Here is a 24,718-nt window from a genome sequence, read left to right as displayed (position 1 = left end):
CACTGAAGTCAATGGGAGCTTTGCAATTGACTTCAATGGGGCCAGTATTTCACCCACAGTTCTTAATTACATGATCATATGTTATTTTTTCCATAGGTTCTTTGCCTCATTCAGGGCACAGAATGAGTAGTGCTCACTAAATGGGAAGCCATTCAATATTTCTGTTCACAGTTATCATTCAGTATATGGACCCAGGCTTTATTTATTCTACTCCATTTAAATCCTACATTGAATACAGAATTAACATCCACATAGGTTTTCTCATCATGGACATTCTTCAGTATAGCATCTGAGTGCTTTACAAACACTGACAAATTTATCTTTATAGCACCCCTATGAGATACATTGGTATTATCATCCCACATTTTACAGATGGAAACTGAGGCAAGGAGCAATTAAGGACATATTTGTTTAATATCCACCAATTTTGGGCATCCAATTTAAGACAGCCATGGCTAGATTAACAAAGAAACTGAGTGTAGTCACCCCTAAATTTTAGGCTCCTAAAAAAACGCTGGTATTCATAAAGCCTCGGTTTGGTGCCTAGGCACAAGGGCCTTAGAATAGGATTCACAAAAGTCAGCATGCTAACTGGCTCCTCACTTAAGACAGCCAATGGGAGATGCCAAGATGAAAAGTGTGTGGCAAGCCCGTCTTGAAGATAGGCACCTACATCCAGACTGCAGGGAGGCACCTTCCCCTGCTTTGGATTTTCAACTACAAAAGCCTCTCTTAGCATTGGGCGATACTCCATGTTAGCAAGAAGTGGCTGCACACAGCACACTCTCAGCCCAGTGGTTAGAGTACTCACTTGGGATGTTGAAGACCACTGGTTCAAGTCCTCACCTGTAGCTGAGGTGAGAAGGGAGCTGAACAAGACTCTGCTACCTCCCAGGTGAGTGCCCTAACCATGGAGCTCAGGATATTGTGATGCATAGCTCCCTCACTCATCTTATTGTAGCTGTTCCACTGGATAAATAAGGAAAAAATCCTTAGACCACAGAGAGAAAATGAGCATGAGAATGACTCTGTAACCCTGGTAGCTGGAGCATTCACCAGAGATGTGGCAAATCCCTATTCAAATTTCTTCCCTCCCTTAGGTGGGGACTTGAACCAAGCGTCTCCCACATCCCAGGTGAGTATTCTAAACACTAGGATAAAAGTTATGAGGGAGGTCCTCCTCCTCCTGGCCAATTTGTGTAAGTTCATCTATAGGGATCTGATCCAGCAGGCGAGCTCAAAATTCACCTACCTCATTGAGCCACACAGGTGACTAAGGCAGAGAAATGCCTATCTTTCCCCAGTTCATGACTCGTTCTGGGGTTTAAGCATCCATATGCCTGGTATGGGTCTGCAGTGTGCATGCTCAGAGGCCAAAATATAGGCATTTAGGAACTTTCACTGCAAAAATATAGGCACCAAGTGAGTTTAGGCATCGACAGCGCTCGGGGGCAGCTGAATCGGGGATTTGTGAATCCTGGAGGGGTGAGATTCTGGGATTTAGACACATAAGTCCTTTGGTGAATTTAGCCCCTAAGGCCTAATTTTTCAAAGTTCCTAGCATTTTTATATCACTATATATGTTCAAAACAGAACTCCAGTCAACTTTAGTTCCAGCTGTGAGCATTCAGCACTCCTGCAAATCAGCCCCCAGGTGTTTTAAGGTGGGCACTCGGAAATGAACAGTACACCATTAGTAGCCACCTCTGAAAATTCTGGTTTAAGCCACTTGCCCAGCAGCACATAGGAACACGGTGGCAGCGGCAGAGATAGAATGCAGTTCTTCAGCATGGCATTCAGTTGCTTTAATCACATAACCATCCTTTCCCGCCTCATGCACTAAACATCTTCCAACATCTGTAGCAAATGAAGCAACCATCCTACAGACAACAGCCTCATTGACTACATGGCTCTGATTCATTCCCTGGGCAAGGTCCATCCTGTGCTGTGAATGAGGTGGAATTCCTTCGGAGAAATAGTGCTACGATGGTAGGTGAAAATACTAGCCCCACTGAAGCCAATGGCATATTTCCCATTGACTTCAGTGGAGCCAGGATTTCACTCTGTATCATAATGCTTATGCACAAAGAGGCTGAACTAAGGTTGCCCATGCAAATTTAATTCTGGCATTTCCTAGCTTTGAGTGCTTGACTTGGCAACCTTAACTTTCTTTTAAGTAACAAATTTTGGGATGTAAATGGATCTCCATTATGCAATTTCAAATATCCAGAAGCAATGATTAAAGCAAGTGATCTGCAACATTCATGGAAATAACAAGTCTACCTACAGACTGTCTAATAATTATAAGTCTAAATGTAGACTTATTGAAATGGGAGTTGGATGCCTAATGAAATGGGAGTTGGATGTCTTCTCTGAAAATCTCAGTCATAATGCATAGAAAAACCACTGAGATAAAATATTTACCAAATACACAGAGTAGTTCCTTACCTGAGAGGCTGGAAGAGCTCTTTGTCAGGAATATAATATGTTTCAGAACTTATTTTTCAAACAAGGAAACCAATTTTTAAAACAACCTCTCTTTAAATGGCATTAAACTATGACACAGGTGGCAGGAATTCCAAAGTGAATCTGATTGTGTATCCTTAACTTAGACCAGTGGGCCTTTTGTTCACCTCAGAGTGAGTTTAAGACAGAGCATAAGCCTTAAATCTGGATTTCATCACTTTTTCGCGTAAGAACATGTGAAAGGAACAAAATACAGTGGGCCAAATTTTGCTCTCAGCTGCATAGGTGAAACTCCTACTGAAGTCAGTGGAAGCTTTAGCCATGTAAGTGACAGCAGGATTTACCCTGAAAGGTATAGAACTGGTGATATACCATGTAGTGTCTGAGTATAGCTAGGCACTAGAAATTAAGGATTTATTGATTTAACATTTGACTTGTTCATCCTTCTTAGAACATTCCTATGACATCATCTTTTGATGCTCTCATTGATTAACTTTCTGATTCTTTCAGTCTGAAGCATTTTATCCAAGGCTTTTGTGGAGTGCTAAATTAAATGAATGGTTTAGTGACAAACGAATTGGAATTAATCAATTGAGTAAAACAACTGCATTAAGCATGTGTATATCGGGCAGGATTTCAGGCAGTTTTATACTAATTAGAAGGGAGAGCTGCAGCTGCTGCATATGTTGATGGAAATAGAGATAATGAGCAGCTAATTTGTGAGTTTATCTGGACATAGGTGTAGCACTGTTCAGATGTAAATAGCATGTCAAGAGCAGCTGAATATGTTATCTCTATCCTGGGTAATTGGCTGAAATGGGTCAAATGTCTAATGAAAAGCATAATTTTGTGTCTTAACCTGATGAAAAATGGCACAAGTCATGAACATGAGCAGTGGAAAGGAGGTAGAACAACTGAAAGAGGAAATGTGTGTGGGAACCCAAAGCTGTAATTATAAACCATTGTGATAAACAACTACTGTATATTTGAAAGTGTAATGTATTAAAGTTATGTGTTAATTTTACCTTTTCTGCTAAATGACACTTCTATATGCATAAACTATTTGTTACTGAAGGCTAATGAAATCCACATCTTCTGTTTACAAATAGCAGGAAGGTCTCATTTATGTTATTTTAGCAGTCATTAAACTCTTAAGGCCAGAGAGAAAGGAAACAAAAGATCCTTTCTTGCACAGGAAGAATAGTAATTTGGAAGGATCAAGAAACTTGATCTACAAAAACTGGATTTCAAAACAGTTTGAACTACCCTGGACTTTTAAAGAGGCTGGTTTTCTCAAAGAGCAGAAAGACTTCGTGGGGCCGGAGTACAAGTTCTTACTACCTCTTTACTCATTTGCCTGATCCTTCCCAAACTGTGACTCCGGCTGTGGTAGAAAGAGCAGGGGCTACTTGCCCAATATGCCCCATAACACATAGATGGGTAGGGAGGGAGCAGAGAGAGGGAATGGGGAGTAATAAGTGTCCTGGTTTTACCTCCTCTCCCCAGCTTATTCCTAAATCCAAGTAGCTACCCAGGCACACAGGGTATTTCCTCGCAAAATGGAGTGAAGTTACTTACTCCATCTTTGAAGCATGGTCTACTCCTGGGTGGCGCAGCTATGGTATGCCCCTTATCCAGGGCAGATCATAAAATGATAATCTAGTTCATAGGAATTAATTAATTTTTTCCCTGAAAGTTCCTCCTGCCCCTGCTGGAGCCTTAAGGATCCTCTCATATTTAATCAGTCAGCAGGTTAAAAGGTTGTTCTGCGAATTATTTCCAGTTTCATTGTTTGCCATCTGGATGAACCATGTGTATTTTTATTCTCAAACACAACTTTTAGCTTAACTGTTCAGTAACATATTTGTAACATAGCAATGCAATCTTGTGCATATTTAATCAGCTAACCCATAAAAAGAAATCATAACAATGTTTAATGTACACATAATATTTCTATTTCTCTCTCTCTCTGCTTCTCTCTTCACAAAGAAATATGAAAGCTATCCAATTATTTTTTAAAGAGCTTTAGCTTCCACACCACATGTTATCACATTTTTCCTTAATACAGAGTTTGGTGTCTGAACTTCTGAGCAGCACCAAATACCATTTCCTAATACTTTGTAGGCATTTTAAATGATGAAATTCTTTATATCCCAAAATGTAATGTGAGAATACATTTCACTGCAAAAGAACTGAGTGAATTTGCTTATCTCCAGTAATCAATGAGACCCTTTGCTGAGCCTTACTGTATTTTGATTTAGTGAGTCAGCAAGTAAATAATGAAAAAAATCAAGAATACGTCATCATAAAAGATATTTTGGTCATTTATTTTCACAAGTGAATAGCAGTTTAGTTAAATGTTTTATGATAACCCTTCATAGCATACTAGTAAATGTACTGCAGTTTAATTTATTAAAGGAATGAACACTTAGTAATAAGAAATCTGACTACCTGACAGCAGGATGAGACCTGTCGGTATTTAAAAACAATTACTGAGTTTGCAAAATAGTGTTTCACTATTTTGCAATACAGAATTGGTGAGGTTCTGTATTAATTATTCCATCCCCAATTGAGCAGCAATTTTTGCAAAGTTGGTAGTTTTGATGACCATGAGAAAAGGAGGATAAATTAAAACCCTAAACCCAAATACTCCCAAACTTTGGGGAAATGTGGATCTGGATCCACACCTCACAACTGGGCCTTCTTCTCTAGTGAACCATACCAAATTCCTGGATCTGACCTCCCCAAAACACTGGATAAGTTCAGGTGTGGATCCAAATTTTGAGGCTTGATTCCATCTCTAGTATGCACCTGCTAGGGAATAAAGGAAAAAGGTTTCTTTGCTTTATTTATTACTGTCTATCTTATTTCTATTCAAGAGTGTTTCATAGGGACATAATTCAGAGACACAAAGTAGAAAGAAAGTGAAGAATGATCCAATGGGAAGTGTGTTTCAAATAACAATAATTCCTCTCTTTAAGGGAATGGAGCCATCACATCTCCCAATATCCCATTAATAGATGTCAGTACTCTGATCCTAACCTGGTGTTGCACTGGATACTGTTGGCCACAGCTGTTCAGGTCCTCCCGGCCCTCCTCGTAAGACTCCTGCATCCTCCATGTGCACAGCACTGAATAAACAAGCATACTGATTAAATTACATAGTTCCTATCTGACCTGTTTTTGTTCAACATTCCATTTTCTGGCTATTTCTCCAAAGTCACAGTTGTTCTTTGTTGCACCAGGGCTAATGCAACATTGCATCATGCTAGCAGATTCTGCTAATGCATTATTAAAGCATCTATCATGTCAATCCTGCAAGAACTGCAAAAATTGTCTTTGGTTATTATTTGAATGCTGCAATATAATTCCATGCAGTTCATATTAGACACAGATATTATCTCTAGAGGATGTGAAATCACTAAGACTGCAGGGAAGTCACCTAGCCCCAGATTCTCAAAGGCATTTTGGTGCCTAACTTCCACTGAAATAGAAGTTAGGTGCCTAAATACCTCTGAGGACCTGAGCTCGAATCCATATCATGTTTGTGATGTCTTAGCAGTGAAGTAAATAATGAAAGTCAGTTCTGGGCTTCTTTCAGCATGCTATTATCAGCCACTCTTCTACAGCAAATATCCCAATGCAATTTATAGTACCCAATGCTGATTAGCTTATGCTTTTGGCAAACACTTTTGAAGGGAGAAATTAGGTGTCACAAACTACAGTAACCATGTAATATCAAGTTTTATACAGTGTCAAATGATGAGCAGTCTGCCATGAGACCAGCACATTTAATTGTTGCACATTGTCTAGCCCTGAACTCATAAGGAGATGATGGGGGGAGGGGAAGAGAGAAAATAGATGCCTGATATCTTAAAATGCAAAAAAGTAATAGTAATTTTTAAAATGAGCTCACCCTCTTCACTTATCATGCAAGTTACTTCAGGCAAAATCCTGAAGTATCTCCTGTTCCACCTGTATTCAGGCAAGGCTCCTACTGATTTCAAGCGGTGTTCTATTTCAGTTTGGACCGAGAGAAGTTTCTAAAACGTGGTCAATTCATTTCTCAGGGTTAATGGGCAAGATTTTTAAAACTGGGAACTCAATACTGCAAGATTGTAATTCGTCTTGTTACTTTCTAAATGATATGCTATTTAAACTTGATTTAACTAAGGAAAATCAACATTGATATTGATTAAAAAAGGTATTTTTTTAGTTAAAAGGGCATTTCAAATATTGTATGTAATTATTTTACTCTGTATTTGCTGTAATAGTCACCAGAGAAACATGAAAGTACATTTTAATTCACTCAAATCTATGTCTTTTTGTATTCAGCAAACGATTTTTCCCTCTTGAGTTTGTAATGCCACTTGAAATTACCATGACCTTTTTACTTCTTTCTAAATTTGTTATCCAGTCTTATTGATAAGATCAAAGTAGATCTGAGAATAAGACTGGTTAGTTAATTTGCTAAAGCACAGAGAGCAAAGATATTATTTTATCTAGGTCCTACACAAACAGCATTATTTTACTCCTATTAAATTTATTGAGGAGCAAATTAAAGTAAGGCAAATTTGGGATCTAAGGCTGAGATTTCTAAAGGACTCTAAGATGGGTACCTAACTCATGAAGGTTTCCTTGGAAATCTCGGCCTGATATGCTTGTCAATGCCCTTTTAACTTTTTTAAATACCTTGAATATACCATGTGGTTAATAAACTGCCTGCAGCAGTGGTACACTTTTATGGTAATGAGAGGCAGTGGGATGGAAAACTATTGATGTTGCATACAATCTACTGAAATTCACCAGAGTGGATGATAACAGGAAGTTTTAATGTGAATGAAGAGTGTATAATCAATTAAATAATTCATTAATTGTAGCAATCAGGCACTGATAGTAAATGTATAAAGAAGCATAAGGTAAACAACATGAATGCATAGACCAAACACTAATATAGTAATGACCAGCATAAAAGGCAACAATTACAGTGAATCGGTAGGACTGGTAGATATAATGCCTCAGAAGCAAAACTTGGGTGCTTCCGTCACAGCATACAGATCTCACCAGTGTATGTCAGCAGCTATACAAGATTGAAAGACAGTCTCTGCCACAAAGTGAGAAAGATATAAACCCTTAAGAAGGGGAAGTACAGTACATACCTTTGTATTCCTGCTCTTAGGGATGCAGAATAACGCCAATCAGGATTGGGTTGTTTTGGCTGCAGAAACAAAAGAGAACAAAATCTGTATTAATTTGTATTAAAACATTTAAAAATCTATGCAGCTAAGTACAGGCTCTTCTCCAGAGTTTCTACACATTTTCACATCTATTGTCAAATGCCTCCATAGAGCTATTTACATTTTTTATGCATTCAGAGCTGCCAAATCTCCCAGGAAATCAAAGACACTTTTGTATGAGTGCACTTAGGTCACTGAATATGGAGTTAAATGTTTATATACCAAGACTTTGGATTGTGAGGGTTAAAGTGGGGAAGGAGGTTATTTTTGTAAATTGAGGGGCTGCTATTTTGCCCGTGTTCAGAAATATCCTGGCAATAGGAGAAGATGATTATTGCTGGAAAAGAAAAGAAATACTTTGCTGGTTTTCCTGATAAAACTAGGCCGCTTATGCTCTTCCACCTGTACACATACAAAATGCAGCACCACTGTGAAGAATACATTGGGCCCAGTTTGCTTGCTGTGAGTTTTCTGCTGAGGATAGTGGACTGCAGAGGACTGCACTAGACTGTATCAGACTCGCAGACTGCAGCAGGTTTTTACTGAAGGCAGACATGTTCTTTCACAAGACCAAGAGCTGCTACATTTTCCACACTGATAAAAAGGCATAAAAACAGGAAGGAGAGCCATATCCTTCAACCAGTATGTCTCAGCACATGCTGACCTGCTACAGCATGACTTGCTATGTAAGGGTTTCCTGAGAAATTCCTGATTGATTACAGGTTGCTCCAGAAAATGTTAACACTGTTTTTCTTGCTGTGCACTGCATACAATAACAACATTCATAATAATTTAAAATTATAGGCAACATTTTCAAATGAGGGTGCCTAAATTAGGCACCTAAATATTTAAGCAGCTAAGCGACTTAATTTTCAGAGGTGCTGAGCATTGATTTCAATTGTAGCTGTAGGTGCTTAGCGCATCTAAATATTGTGACACTTTTTAGGTGGCTAATTGTGCATGTAGGTGTCTAATTTTAGGCATCTAAGTTTGAAAATGTAATAGACATAATGGATTACATGCACACTCGATACCTCTTGTACACAGGGCCGCCCCAAGCAAATAAAGAGCCACCTGAACTGCCGAAGCAAAAAAAAAAAAAGATGCTCGGACTTCCAAAGCAAAAAAAAGAAAAGGCGCCCGGACTGTGCCGCCCCAAGAATGGACAGAATGCCGCCCCTTAAGCAGGTGCTGCCTCAGGTATGTGCTTCCTCCGCTGGTGCCTGGAACCGGCTCTGCTTGTACATTGGCAAATACACAAATAATATGTGATAGTAATTATATAAGTCTACTGAAGTCATTGGAGGTAGACCAGAAGTGAATTTGGCCCCATTACTTTTAAAAATGTGTTGAATACCCTAAATTATTTAAAGCCAGCTTTGTCTTTGCCCTTAAGATTCACAGTATGCTCTTCTCTAGATCAATAAGTTTTATACAAATAAAGATATAGCAATAACGATATGTGCCATCTTTCTATCTGGCTATCTTAATATTTATAAGGCCCCCATCACTATCAGAGTTTGAGGAGCTATTTGGTACTGTGCATTGTAGCATTCTTCACATCCTGATATACACAAAAGAGAAATTCCACCCATTGCAACAAAATATTAAACATCTTTGCTAGCAACTACCTTCACATTTAAACCCAGATTCTCTGTTCCCAGTTTCTGCTGGGCTTAGTTGTGAAAAAGACAATTATGGCTCCAAGATTCTCTAACTGTTTCTGATCTGGCCCTGACCCTAGCCCCACTGACTTTAAAGAAAAAAAATTAAGACTGTTCTAAACTTGGCCAGCTGGTAGTGGTCCTCAAGGAACCGTCCAACTACTAAGGACTATCAGAAAACAACACACTCTTATCACACCTTTCCCCCCATCCTGACATGCCACCTACATCAAGACGGCAGGTGGGCAGATACAGGAGCTGGCTATCCTGACTTTTCTTATGTTGTGGACTTCCATACACCAAGGAAATTCTCAGCTCAGAAGACAGAGTCAACTTCTACTCTTTCTGCACCAGGAATGGAGTGAGTTAAAGAATCATAGACTTTAAGGTCAGAAGGGACCATTATGATCATCTAGTCTGACCTCCTGCACAATGCAGGCCACAGAATCTCACCCACCCACTCCTGTATCAAACCTATGTCTTAGCCATTGAAGTCCTCAAATCATGGTTTAAAGACTTCAAGGTGCAGAGAATCCTCCAGCCAGTGACCCGTGCCCTACGCTGCACAGGAAGGTGAAAAACCTCCAGGGCCTCTGCCAATCTGCCCTGGAGGAAAATGCCTTCCCGACCCCAAATATGGTGATCAGCTAAACCCTGAGCACGTGGGCAAGACTCATCAGCCAGACACCCAAAGAAGAATTCTCTGTAGTAACTCAGATCCCACCCCATTGCAAGCCACTGAGCATATTTACCGCTAATATAAAAGACCAATTAATTGCCAAAATTAGGCTATCCCATCATACTATCCTCTCCATAAACTTATCAAGCTTAGTCTTGAAGCCAGATGTCTTTTGCCCCCAGAATCTCTGGTCCTTGGAGTCTCTGATCAAAAAGAGAGAGAAGCAGCATGAGGAATAGAATTCCTCCTATAGTCCTGGCCAAAAAACATATTAAGTTATAGTCATGGCTGAAAACTGGAGAATTCTCAAAGAAGCAGAGAAGAAAATAAAGGCAAAGAAGGAGAGACTGTCTATCATCCTGCTACATTGGTTAACAACACTTGGATGGTTTCCTTCTCAACAATAAGGGCTAGAAACTTACTTTATTTACATTAAAGCTTTCATTCTGCAGATTATGAATCTGTCATGGAGGCAGGATAAATTCATCAAGTAGGCTGCATCTGAGCCACAAGCCAGGTGTTTGACACCTTTGATTTATAATTACAACCATGAGGTCAGGCATTCAAAATGGTTCTTGTTCCACCAGATATTCTTGCTGGAAGAGTTTGCAACTGCCATAAAACCTCTATTTTTTCACTGTGTAGGTTGAACAGACTAAAGATTGATCTGCCATATATTTGGGGTGCATGGTAAATGACCCAAACTGCCAGAGTGTATTGGGACACTGTAGATATATATAGTATACACATCCACATAGATAATCTGGTGTGTATCATAAGGTCTCCAACCTACAGTGGAATGGAGAAGATGTTGTATTTAGCCTTTGTATGGATATTAAAATGCAAAATATAATCTCTGTCTTTAGTGAGAAGTAATGGTGAAGGGCCAGGTCAGATGCGGTAGTTTGGCATTTCACAGGGTTCAGTAACATATCAGCATAGGGAAAAGTAGGGCTCTACCCCTGCATTTAAAAGGCAGAAGGGGGAATTGTCTTCGACCTACATAGGAGAGTGAGGATGGATATGGGGGCACATGTTAAACTGGTACTGGAACCTTAAATGCAAATGTTCTGACTGTCAAATATATATGAGTTGTTGAATTTTTTGTTTAACTATAAATTTGTTTTTAACTATTCATTTATTTGTCTGGGAATTTCCTTACTTTTTTAAGAACCTTCACAGGTCTGACTCAGCATGGGTATGGGTAGCAGAATCTAGCCCTTAGTTTTTATAACCTTTTTGCTACCGCATGGGAGCAAGCAGTGACTCACATGAGAACGAACAGTCTTCTATTTCTTTGGGGCTGCTCTCGCTTGATTTTCTGGACCCTGAAGGACTAGGTTTGAACACTGGATGACTTGGAGCTGTCAGGGATCTGCAGGAGACATAGGTTCATCCTGCTTTTATACCATCATAAGCCAATATCCTGTAACTGGCAATGCTAGTGGGAGCAAAAGAAATCAATGTCAACACCTTCTTTGTGGCATTAGTAGTAATAGGCTTCTCCTCTGGTCCTACTATCGGTCCTGCCTCCATAAGTACTCTTTGTCTTTGGTCCCAACAGAGAAGCCACTTGAGGAGGCATATGACTTCAAAGCAGAATTCTGGGCAGCAAGGGCATGGGAAGTGAGTTTGAGGCATATGTCAAAACAATTAATGTTAGTTGTTCAAGTGTGGAAACACATAAGCCAGCCTATTTCCTATCTGCATTCCACAATGTACCTACAGCTTTATGAATTCTTATGTTCTGTATATCACTACAAGAGGAATTGAATGTTAAAAACAAATCAAATCCAGCATTAACACAGCCAAACTATATGTACAAACAGACGGAAAACCAGCATCATGGTAACAAAGCTAAATATAAATATAGTGATGGGTAAAATCAGATGCTTCAAAGTTTGGATGTTTGGAGGACTGTCCCAAACACAATCCCCTTCCACAAACAGGCCCTTTGAGAGACTAGTATCACTCTCAAGCCCTGCAAGGTCAAATGGATCAGAGTTTGGTAATGTGATATGGATCTTTTCATGTATAGATCACAAATTCAAATCTGCCCCTGGTGTATAGATAGTGACAGTTGTGGACATCTCAGTGTTGCTTCATGGCCAACGTGAAATTAGTTTGGTGGTCTTAGTGCATTCCCCAGTGGACGGTTCACAAAAAATTATTGGCAATTGACAACTGGTATCTTTTGCAGGGCTTGTCACAGGCCCTGTTGAGTGGAGGGAGACTATGTGGTGACAGTCACCCTACTTGATATTGTCTCATTAAACAAGGAATGATTTGTGGCCCATGACCCCATTCTGCCATCTTAGATATGAGCTTAGACTGTACTCCTATCCAGTGTCTTTGTGAGGCCACAAGGCAGTGCCACTGGCAACAATCCTTTCTACTGCTCAGTGGTCTTCAAAATGAAGGGTGTGATGGGAAGCTTTCATCATATATGCAGTAGTAGGAAGCAGCCCAAGGCCACTCCCTGTTTCTGCCATCATCAACTTTTCCTGTTTGGCTCAGGGAAAGCAGATAAAATGCAATGACTCCTTCTGAAAAACTGAAACAAAATCTATCCAGGTGTTTTTAATGGTGGACGTCACCACAGTATCTGAGTGTCTCACCAAAGTATCGTATGACTCCTAACCCTACTGAGCACATGGGGTATGTCCAGCCATTCAGGGAACCAGAAGCTATACAAAGGGAATAATGTGTCCACGTATAACCAACCAACCCAAGTTGAAATTCAGATAATGAATGTGAATACATGCTACCAAATGTTTGCAGTCAGCCTAAAAACAAAACATGTTTATGCAAAATTTAATGACAATGTTTTCAAATAGCATAATGTGGATCCAATTTCACAAACATTTTAGCTGAATTACAAACAAATTTTAATTAAAATTCATTTTGCTTAGTTCTGATATGTTGTCATCTCAAGTATCTGTTGCTTGAATTATCAGATACATATGTATCTGTGTCTGATTCAGTGTTCACTGAAATCAATAAAAGCCCCCCTCCATTAACTACAATAAGTGTTGGCTCAAGCCCTCTTTGTGTGGCTCAAACATTTACAAACAGGAAATGATGAGCACTAAACACATTCCACTTTACTCCTATATCCACACAAATACTCAGTAGAATAACATACCACCGTCTTATCAAATATATCCACTTTGAAGCAATAAATAAAAGGACTTTTAAAATCCTAGACCACTTACAGCTCAGTTTCCTTTCTACTGAGAATATGTTGACAGTTGTGGGATTCATGGCGCTATTTCAGATTTCCTACTGTAAAATCTGAGACTGATTATATAAAAATGCTCACACTAAATTCAACATAGAGAATAAACTATTTATAGTCTAGCATTTGTTTATCATTCAGAAAACTATAATGAAAAGCTAACAAAACAAAATTTAGTATAGAAAATTTCACCCTAACAATGAGCATTTACATTCCTAACCCTAAAGAAATGAAAATTAAATTAACAGGTCAATGCTTCTTTAAAATATATTTAATGAGTTATAGTACAGTGAAAAACTGCTTTGTCTGCTTAATGCTAGATGCAAGTTTCTGCCAGCACAGCAGTTACCCTCAGCCTAACAGTTTGACTTCCCTGGAGCACAGAGCACTGACCCTATATAGCAGAAAAGGAACTCATGCTGCTTCTAACCAAAAGAACAAACATTTCTATTTAACCTTTCCAATGTCAGTGAGCCCAGAGAATTTCTTAAAGGCTTAAGTCCTTGAACTGAGATTGTAAGGTATTCCAACATTAATACCTTTAAAGCCCTTGTGAGAAATCTCTTGGGAAGATTGCTTTGGACAATGGTGTGTGTTTGCTAGACGTAGACACTTCAAAGCACACTTGAATCTAAAGAAATACCAAGATGTGTGTAGCACATTTTTGTTTAATTTACTTCAAATGAATAGCACTCTGTCTTTGAAGCAGCCAGCTGGGGTGGTGGGGGACGGGGAGTAGAACTTCAGTGTGTACAAACAACCACAAAATGAATGAACCACTGAGGTTTATCATTACTAATGTGCAGCTTCAATTTTTCCTTCAAAAGGTACACAATTCTTTATTTATTAACATCAAAGGATCTTACAATTTATTGATCATCCTATGAGTGCACAAAATGGCATCAGAGGGAGGCCAGTGCCCAGAACTGAGTGTATATTTTTCCATCAAGGATTCAGTATGCCAGCTGATAATTAATAATGTGCCACAGTGCATTTTTGCTAAGAATATTGAGTTAGACCAGATGCCAGTCTGATTGTTCATCCCTGCATTGAAGTGAAAAGGCTGCCATGGTATCCAAGATATAACAAACAGGTTTAGCTACACAGAGGGCATGAACAAGATGGCAAAGATAAAAAGAGAGCAGGGAACAGATATTACCAAGTGTCACTCAGCAATTCAATGGATGTGTGAGAGAAATGGACACTAGCATACATTATTAAAGTTTCAGAATGGTGAGGATAAGTCACTTCTGAAAATGACAGACAGGCAGCAATACTAGGGGCCCAATGGTAGTATAGGATCACTTCCCTCCACACACTCACAGTCCATCCTGGTAGACAGCCATACATGCTGGCTGTAACTTCACAGAGTTCCAACAATGAAACCAAAATATTTTGCACAAACTAATTTTGTCCATATGTAATTATCCTGGTTATCCAGTAGTGATGATATAGCACCATACATTCATTCAACCAAGCATCTTGATCCTTGTCTCCAGTGCTGCCATCAATCACTCCACTGCCTGCCAGTTTAAAGACTACTCATGCAAGTGCTAATATGTTTGATTTTTACAAAACAAAATTGTCTGAGATTGAGATTCCATTTGAGATAATCATATAGGCCTGCAAAAGGGCCTAGGAGACAGTGAGCTGAACATTAGCAGAAGCATGAGCTGTCTTGAAGAAGAGAGACATTATCATTTACCAAACCACAACTAACACATTAGTAGAACAGTACAGAAAAAACATGTAGAAAGCCACAGAGTTTCAGCTGATGCAAAGAAATCTCTAAACTTAATAGGCCAGTTACATCAATATAAGTCCACTGATGGCAATGAAGTTACTCCTGATTTGCCTCAGAGTAAGTGAAAGAAGAATCTGTCTCTAATGCTAAATATAAAAAGAACCTGTGACACCCCCACACGCATATATCCTGGGGACAGAATTTTTTTATCCTATTGCAGAATTAATGTATACAACATTTTAATACATGTGAAACCCAAGAAATATTGTCACTTGTGGTAAATTCCACAGAAAGCCTGAGTAACTGGTGCAGCTTCTTATCATATTATAGTTAATTGATGGTAACATCTGTCCCCAAGTCTTATTAGAAAAAAATATTTCTTTATAGATTGTCCAGTGGTAACAGTTACTTATATATCAGCATTGTAAGATGTTACAAAATGCAGTGATCCCTGCTAGTACGCTTTACAGATGATGGGATGGGCCTTTCAAGAATTATACAAATTCACTAATTCTATAAAAAGAAGCAAAATATGGTATCTGGCAGGTCTAATAAGACTAACAATGTCCATTAAAACCAGCATATTTTGAAACTGTTAATCAGTGGATTGCTTTTAACATGTGTATATGGAGACTGAGTAATGGGGCAAAATATATGAATTTGAAAGAGATAATCTGCTAAGAATTATTACCCTTTGAATTCAGTTATATAGCTCCATTGTCTCATGTGCACGTGACAATGACACAGGTTCACTGCATTACAGCACTATAGGCAATTTTTGTAATGCAAGGCCTTAGGAAGTTTCACTTAACTTGTGGCAAATAGTATCTAACAGAATTTCTTCTCTATTTAAGTCTTGCAAAACTAGTAAGTAATTGCTTGCATATCTGGATTCTGGTTCTTCACACAACTGAAAATATGTGGTAGATATTGTTTCATTCCAACATTAAAAACAAGAGTTAATAAATTTGTATTGTGTCTCTCTGCTATTGTACACCAACACTGGGATTAGTAAGATGTCTTTGCTTGACCTGCACAGTTCCTCAGAAATTGCTAATTCACTACATGCAATAGGACATATCCCCTAAAGACATCATGGGAATCTATTAAACAAATTTCCGCTCTTTCTACATCTAAACTGAAGTCATTTTCAATTATCATCCATCTGTTTGCACAGAAGCTCTGATCTAAGGAATATTTGGAATCCTTTGATTCTTCCCTTTTCTGCACCGTGTCTAGCATGTCACGTTATGATCAACAGATTCTAGATATTTCTAATAAAAATATTTATAATACATATTAAAAATCAGATAACTAATGGTTCATTTGCCCCACTGCACTATATATTTGACAGCTATTATGACCTTAGATTGTGAAAATCACATAGTCATCAAAATCATACTATTGAATGACTGGGAAAGAGTAAAATAGCTACACCAATTGTAAATGGAGGAACATTATTTGGTATCAGCATTATTTTAAGAGAAAACTTGTTATTAAATCCTGCACTTTATATCTTTTAAAATCAGAGAGACAAGATGCTCATTTCTTAATAAGAAGAACAAGAAAACATGTTTTGATAAGACATGTTCTTGTTTTCAAAAGAAAAACATTCTGGCTGATTTGAGAGGGGCAAATAAGCGTAAAGATTTGATTAATCTTTCTGTGTAGATACAGAAAAGCAAAGCAACGTTCCATTCAAGCACAAGGATACAATCTTTCCCTATGCTTGCATACATTCTTCACATTAATGTACAAGACACGTGCCTGCCATATTAACACTGCACAAGTAATATACAGTAAATGCAATATTTTCCTTATACATCAGAATTAAAACACAATCTGTCCAGCAGTGAAATCACTATCTTTTCACTCATAGTAGAGTGTTTCTCTGTTCATTTCCATAATCCATAACATGGGAACGGTATAAAACACTACAAACTGTACACTAGGTCTGTGCTGGCTATGTGCTAATAGAAAGCAGTCACTAATTCATCACTGTGGGAAAATATTGCAGAGGTTAATATACTGCTGGTCAAACCATAGGTATTAAACAGTTTTCAATAGCAAACCAGCAGGTTACAGGTTGTTGCACTGCAACATCACCACTGGTAAACTGGGTCAACAGCCTAGAAATGTGTCACTGTATTGCTAGACAGGAGAAGAGAAAAGGCAGCTCCATGCAGTGCAAACATCAAAGTACAGATAACATGACAACTAAAGCACATATACTAAGCAAAATCTATCTTATTAGTGACCTGGCCATGGTAATTTTGTCTGGGCACAGAAGCAATAAATTGTCAAATATTTTAATCACTGTAAAGTGTCATATTGATTCTCAGTATCATCTCCTTTCTTCTGCAGCATTCTAACATTAACATTTTAAGATTACATGTGTCATTCCTCAGTAGTTTGTTGGAGTGGGTATATCTGTAAAGAAAAGGGGAGGAGGAAACCTTTTCTATACCATCTACAACAGAAATGAAGTGAGTCTCAAACAACGTGCTCACACACTGAGCCACTAACTTACCAAATGAACCCAGAAAGCCCCCGTATTGACCTAGAAACCAAATGTGTTTCACAGATTAGAATTCAGCAACCACAATAGGGAATAAACTGAATCTAGACATTTCACTTTTAACCTTCAGATAAGGACACATTGTGAGGTTCACAACATGGTTCTGGTCATGTATCTATTCATTCTCACCTCATTAGGCGTAATGGAGTCATTTTTAAGTATGATCAGGTTTTGTGCACTCTGCCCACTCTGCCCTGTCAGATGTCTCTCAGCCATCACTGCATGAGGACCAGTTCCTGTTGGGCCACCAGTATTGTAAAACATGAAAGTGTCACTTCCTGAGCCTGCAGTCAGACATGCCTTATAGCAGTAGGTCTTAGTGAGAGACCCATTCCCCCGCACTTCAATAAAATGTGGTTGTACTTTTAAACCATGTGGTATCCTAGCGTCAATGTTGTTGTTAGCCTGCTTGTACATTTCAGCAGGATACCGTTCTCTGACCCCACAAAAACCTCCACAACAGGAGTCACCATACACACTGTATCTGTAGCACTTGATAACCGTTAGGACAATGATTGTCAAAAGAAATATGAATGAAACTGAGCTCAGTGCAATAATGAGATACAGTGTTATCTCTGAGTAGTTTCTAGTACTTTTGATATGCCTCCTTGTGTCAGGGATGATTTTGGAAACTCTATCCACAACAGCGATCGTTATGGCTACTGCTGAGGACAGAGATGGCTCTCCATTGTCTCTCACAACAACTGACAGGTTGAAAGTAGTAACACTGTCATCCCCCAGTTTGCGGGTAGTCCGAATCTCCCCGCTGTGTAGCTCCACTCTGAAGAGATCTGGGTCTGAGGCTTGAGCCAGATGGTAGAACAACCATGCGTTTTGTCCAGAGTCTGCATCAATGGCTATTACTTTGGTAACCAAATAACCTGCGCGTGCCGAGCGAGGGATCATCTCCAAGGCTGCCGAGGCGTTGGTTGAGGTAGGGTACAGAATCTGAGGGGCATGGTCATTCTGATCCACCACATACACATGGACAGTGACAGTGCTGCTAAGTGCTGGAGTCCCAGCATCCTGGGCCTGAACAACAACCTGAAACTCCCTTAACTTCTCGTAGTCAAAAGAGTTGACTGCATATATGTTACCATTGTCGGATTTAATAGAGACATAGGATGTGACAGGTAGCCCTTGAATTTCCCCTTTCAGGAGAGAATAGGACACATAGGCATTTTCGTTGTCATCAGGATCGATGGCTTTGACAGTGCACAGCAAAACCCCGAGCGCATTGTTTTCGGGAATGTAAACGGAATACATGGGCTCTTCGAACCGCGGAGGGTTGTCGTTGACATCAGAGATGTCCACTTGTATCACTTTGTGGGAAGAGAGGGGAGGGGTCCCAGCGTCCGTAGCCGTGACTGTGATGTTATAGGAGGAAGCCCTTTCGCGGTCCAGGTTGCCCTGTGTGACCAGCGTGTAGGAGTTTTTGAAGGAGTTGAGTCTGAAGGGAAAGTTGGGAGGGATGCTCAGACTGACCTGCTTGTTCGGCCCAGAGTCCTGGTCGGTTACACTCATTAATGCCACCACGGTCTCGGGCCTGGCGTTCTCAGGCACTGGGCTGTACAGGGAGGTCAGCACCACTTCAGGGGCATTATCGTTGGCGTCCACGATGTTGACCAGCACTTTGCAGTGTCCGGCCATGGACACAGGGCCCCGGTCGGTGGCCTGCACATAAACCTCATAGGAGGAGGCCTCCTCGTAGTCCAGCGTGCCATTGACCCTCACTTCACCAGAGACGGGGTCGATGCTGAAAAGCTGCCGCACCTTCTGGGGGGTGTAGCCGCTGAAGGCGTACAGCACCTCCCCGTTGGAGCCCTCGTCTGGGTCCGAGGCGTTCAGCTTCACCACCAGCGTGCCTGGGGCAGCGTTCTCCAGCAGGTTCACAGTGTAGGTGGATCGGTCGAAGACTGGCGAGTTGTCGTTTGTGTCCAGGACCCGTATGGAGATCTGCGCCGTGCCAGACCTGGCGGGGCTGCCCCCATCCACAGCGGTGAGCACCAGCTGCTGCAGGGCGCTTTGCTCCCGGTCCAGGGGCTGCTGCAGCACCAGCTCCAGGAGTTTGCTGCCGCGCTGGAAGCCTTTGAGGTCCAGGGCAAAGTGCTGGTTGGGGCTGAGCCGGTAGCTCTGCACTGAGTTGGTGCCCACGTCGGGGTCCTGCGCGCTCTCGATGTGGAAGCGGGCACCGGGCACAGCGGACTCACTGACCTCCAGCCGGTAGTCCTGCCGCGGGAAGCGGGGCGCGTTGTCGTTAATGTCCAGCACCTCCACTTCCACGTTGTGCACCTCGATGGGCTGCTCGATCACCAGCTCCAGGCTGAGGAAGCAGGAGGGGCTAAGCTCGCACAGCGCCTCCCGGTCCATGCGCTCCTTCACCAGCAGCGCCCCGCGGCCCAGGTCCAGCTCCAGGTACTGCCGCCCGCTGCCCGAGGTCAGCCGTGCTCCGCGGGCCGACAGCCGCTGCGGATCCACGCCCAGGTCGCTCGCCACGTTCCCCACGAAGGCGCCGCGCTCCAGCTCCTCTTGCACCGAGTAGCGGAGCTGCCCGCCCGCCGGGCCCAGGCACAGCAGGAACAGGAGAGCTGGGATCCGGAGCGCCGCTGCCCCGCAGCAGCTGCGGGGAGAAGACGGCGCCATGGCCGAGGGCGGAGGGAGGAGTGGGGGAGCCGAGCGCAGCTTTCACCCGACTCGCTCGCAGCCCTGCCGGGCCTCACATCTCTCAGCCGCCGCCGCCTCCCACATCCAGCAGCGGGTTCATGCACCCGGCTAGCAGGCGCCGCCAGCTGCGCCCAGCGCTGCCGCCGCCCCTGCAGCCGCCACCGCTGCCGGCTCCGGAGCCAGCGGCTTCCACAGAAAAGCCATGCTCCCGGCTCTGCTGCTACCCGGCCCTGCGGCAGCGGATCCGGCCTCTCCTCCTCCAGCAGCTCGGGGGACTCGCAGCTCCTGCTCTGGCTGCTGCGGGGAGTGTGCGGGGGAGGGGCGCTGAGCTCCGGCTGGCTCCAATTCAGCACTTGGGCAGGGAACAGCGACACCGAGGCAGGCAGCCAAGAGCGGCGGCCAGACGGCGCGGGAGGGGGCTGCGCGGCCGGCCGGCCACCCCGTGGAGGGCAAGAGCGCCCCGCCAGCCACAGCGCATATCCCACACGGGGGAGAGCCCAGTCCCCAGGGACCTCTTCACCGGAGCCAACCGCAGCGCCAATCCCCCAACACACGCTGGGACCGCCCCAGCCACTCCTCAGCCCCTGGGAGTTCAGAGCCAACTACCCCCATAGCCACCCCCCTGCACAGAGATACGTCCCCGCCCCGCCCCTCCAGGGAGACAGTTAGGGACCCCTTCACTTCCTAGCAGCCCTGCCTTTCCGCCCACACTCAAATTAGGAGAAAGAGTGAGTGTGAAGTCTGTGTGTGTGTTTACATATGTTTTATGTCAAGACAAAGGGAAAGATAGCTCTTCTACCTGTATTTGTCTCCTGCCACTGCAGAGGCTCTTTGGTCTAATCTCTGACGCCTCTTTCCTATGATACAGGTAGGCCCTCTCAGAGGTCCAATTCCAGTTTGGGGGGCCTTGCTCCACCACCAGCCACTAGTGGTGGTTTGTTTATATAATCAGCTGATCTGAGGGACACATTCATCATGGTCTAATCTTGTGCCATCAGAACTGATATATTTTTATTAATATTTATGAACATTTTAAACTCTTTAATTTGACAAAATTGATAATCATTAACAAAAAAATAAGTCTTTTACCAAATCACATCTCCTGTTTGCTTCAATTTGCAACTCTAAGCTGAGAGAGTGTGTCACATTTTGATTCTATAGGGATACACATAAAAACAACTTGCAAAACTTCTCAAATGCCACAAAATTAACAAATGTCTAAATCTGAGGCACCCTTTGAGCTTGAGGCCCAGGTGAAATGGCCCTCCTGCCCCCTCCCTGATTGGCCCTGGATATAAGGGATGGGGAAGAAGCCTTCCCATATTTACCAACATGAATTCCTGCCTGTCTTTCTACCCACAAGGCCACCACCAGGGCAAGCTGTGGGGCCCCAAACAAAGGCAAGGCAGCAGCTTGTCATAGGAAAGGGATACAGAATGGTTCGTTAGTCTCTTTCCCTCTCCTCGTTCTAGGTGCGAGAGGGGAAAACAGAGAATGAACTGCCTTCCTAGCCAGTCTCACTGCTGAGTTGCCTAGACTTCTAGTCCTACTGCTGCTGCTGCAGCACTAGAATGCATCAGCTCAGGAGTGTTAAATCAGCACACACTGAAAAGCAGGCGCTTCCCTCCCCCAGTGTTTTTTTGCTTACAGCTGGTTCTATCAGTGTACTTCTACAGTTACATTGCCTTCCTTCTTGAAGACCATCTTCTCTGCCCCACTTTAATTCATTCTTGCTGCATTACCCTCCCCACTCTTCTAGGGATTATTTCCTCTCACTGATATCTTTCCTTCCTTGATCCCCTCAACCACCGCTATAACAGCCCTATCCTGCCACTAGCTCCACTGGTTGAATTTTGCAAATTACACCCATGAATTATGAGATTATTTAACATGGGCTTCAGTTTATTTTACATAATAATATACAGGAAAACAGTGAGGTGAGTGAAACTAGAACTGTAAGGAGAGGTTCAGGAGAAGAAAAAAGTTGCATTTGTTTTCCACTACTCCTTTTAGACTCATATTCAAGTACCAGCAAGACCCAAGTTCACATAGTTTATCAGAACTGACAAAATCACAGCCGATGGTGCAATGGTAATATTTTGGTCAATGTGTACAGGACACACAAAGGAGCAAAGAGTCCTGTGGCACCTTATGGACTAACAGACGTATTGGAGCATGAGCTTTCTTGGGTGAATACCCATTTCGTCGGGATCATTAGGGTCAAGAGGTTTTTTTTAAAAAAAATGGGCATCTAAGTTAGGTTCCTACATCCAAATATAGGGACTTAAAAAAGTGGCCTAATTTTCAAACATGATGAGCAACCAACAGATTCCATTGACTTCAGTAGTTACTGCTGGGAGGCACCCAAACATGCTTATTTTTGAAAATTAAACAAATGTAGGCCTATTCACACCAGGAAGGTCAGTGGGTGCTTCTGTGTGGTCAGCATGTTTGAAAATCTGTCCCCTTGAGATATGTGCCCAAATGGGAGAAAAGCTCCTTTGAAAATCTCGCTCCAGATTTTTTTTTTTTTTTTTGGTGTGTGGGGGGTTACCTAAGTATGGATTTTGCAACCTACCCATCCACAGAGATTAAAAAAAGACAACATGCTACTCTGGAAAAAAGGGACGAGGAATCTCCTGCAAGGGTGGAGGAGAAGAAGCCATAGCCAAGGTTGGGAGGATTGTGGCCAAGAGGAAATGAAGGGAGGTGGTGGTTGGTGATTCCCTTCCAAGGAGGACAGAGGCATCCATCTGCAGGCCTGACCTTGCATCCTGGGGTGGGTGTGCTGCCTGTCAGGGGCCCATAGCCAAGACACTACAGAAACATTGCCGAGGATCATCCAGCCCTCTGACTGCTACACCATGCTGCTCATCTAGGTGGGCACTAATGATACTGTGAGGTATGACCTGAGCATATCAGAAGTGACTACAGGACTCTGGGGGTGAAGGTGAAGGATCCTTCTGGTCGAGGGTAGGGATCCAGGTAGAGACAGACATCCTGAAAGTAAATACATGACTGCATGGATAGTGTCACCAGGAGGGCTTCAGTTTTCTTGACTATCAAATCTTGTTCTAAGAAGGACTGTTGAGCAAAGATGGGGTCCACCTGTCAAGTAAGGGGAAGAATATCTTTGGATACAGACTGGCTAACCTAGTGAGGCAGGCTTTAAACTAGATTTGATGGGGGCAGGAGAAAAAACCCACAAGTAAGTCCAAAAAATGGATACCTGGGCAAAGGGTCAGAATCTGGGGGGAACATGGGAAATTGCAGGATGGACAAAAGAGAGACAAGAGGGAATATATTAGGGGGAATCTAATAAACATCTTAGATGTCTGTATATTAATGCAAGAAGTATGTGGAATAAACAGGAAGAACTAGAAATACAAGTGAATAATCACAAATATTACATAACTGGCATTCTAGAAACTTGTTGAAATAATTCATATGATTGGAACATTGATATAGAAGGGTACAGCTTGTTCAGGAAGTACAGGCAGGGGGAAAAGGGAGTGTTGTTGCCTTATATATCAAAGATGTATATACTTGCACTGAGTTTGAGACTAGTGGGAAGCAGACCTGTTGAAAGTCTCTGGGTAAAGATAAAAGTAAAATACAACGGTCATGTCATGGCAGAGTCTACTAAAGACCACCTAAACAGGAAGAAGAGGTGGATAAGACTTTTTTAAACAACTAACAAAAACTAAAATACAGGACTTGATGGTGATGGGGGACTTCAAATACCCAGACATTTGTTGGGAAAATAATTCAGCAGGATACAGATTATCCAACAAGTTATTGAAATGCATTGGAGACAGAAGGTGGAGAAAGTAACTAGGGGAGAGGCTATTCTGGATTTGATTCTGACAAACAGGGAGGAACTAGTTGAGAATTTGAAGGTGGAAGACAGCTTGGGTGAAAGTGACCATGAAATGACAGAGTTCACGATTCTAAGGAATAGTAAGAGGGAAAACAACAGAACAAAGACAATGGATTTCAAGAAGGTAGACTTTAGCAAACTCAGAGAATTGGTAGGTAAGATCCCATGGGAAGCAAGTCTAAGGGAAAAACGAGTTCCAAAGAGTTGGCATTTTTTAATGAGATATTATTAAGGGTACAAGAGCAAACTAAACCAATGCATTGGAAAGATAGAAGGTATGGTAAGAGGCCACCTTGGCTTAACCAGATCTTCAGTGACCTGAAACTCAAAAAGAGTCATACAAGAAGTGGAAAGTAGGTCAAATTACAAAGGATGAATATATGTATAAAAAACACAAGCATGTAGGGACAAAATTAGAAAGGCCAAGGCACAAAGCAAGATTAAATCAGCTAGCAATATAAATGGTAACAAGAAAGCATTTTACAAATATATGGGAAGCTAGAGGAAGACCAGGGACAAGACAGGCCCATTACTAAATGAGGAGGGAAAGACAATAACAGAAAATGGA

General features: G+C 41.9%; 1 protein-coding gene across 7 annotated transcripts in view; it reads right to left on the bottom strand.

The window, feature by feature from the left end:
• LOC115656387 (protocadherin alpha-C2-like) overlaps positions 1-24,718 on the bottom strand; it is a 302,084-nt gene that overhangs the window by 75,457 nt on the left and 201,909 nt on the right. For 4 of the 7 annotated variants that reach the window (XM_030573040.1, XM_030573041.1, XM_030573038.1 and 1 more), the window contains exons 2-3: positions 7,626-7,684; positions 5,509-5,597 (exon numbers count right to left, since the gene is read on the bottom strand). In XM_030573040.1, coding sequence (XP_030428900.1) covers positions 5,509-5,597; positions 7,626-7,684 — 148 coding nt within the window. Of the gene's footprint in view, positions 1-5,090; positions 5,281-5,508; positions 5,598-7,625; positions 7,685-17,735; positions 20,312-24,718 lie in introns of those variants that run through there. The other 3 variants (XM_030573036.1, XM_030573037.1, XM_030573042.1) reach the window with 2 other exon arrangements.

This window comes from Gopherus evgoodei, chromosome 8 (assembly GCF_007399415.2).
Source record: "Gopherus evgoodei ecotype Sinaloan lineage chromosome 8, rGopEvg1_v1.p, whole genome shotgun sequence".
In the NCBI taxonomy this organism is placed as follows: domain Eukaryota; kingdom Metazoa; phylum Chordata; order Testudines; family Testudinidae; genus Gopherus; species Gopherus evgoodei.
This window is presented reverse-complemented; position numbering and strand designations above follow the sequence as displayed.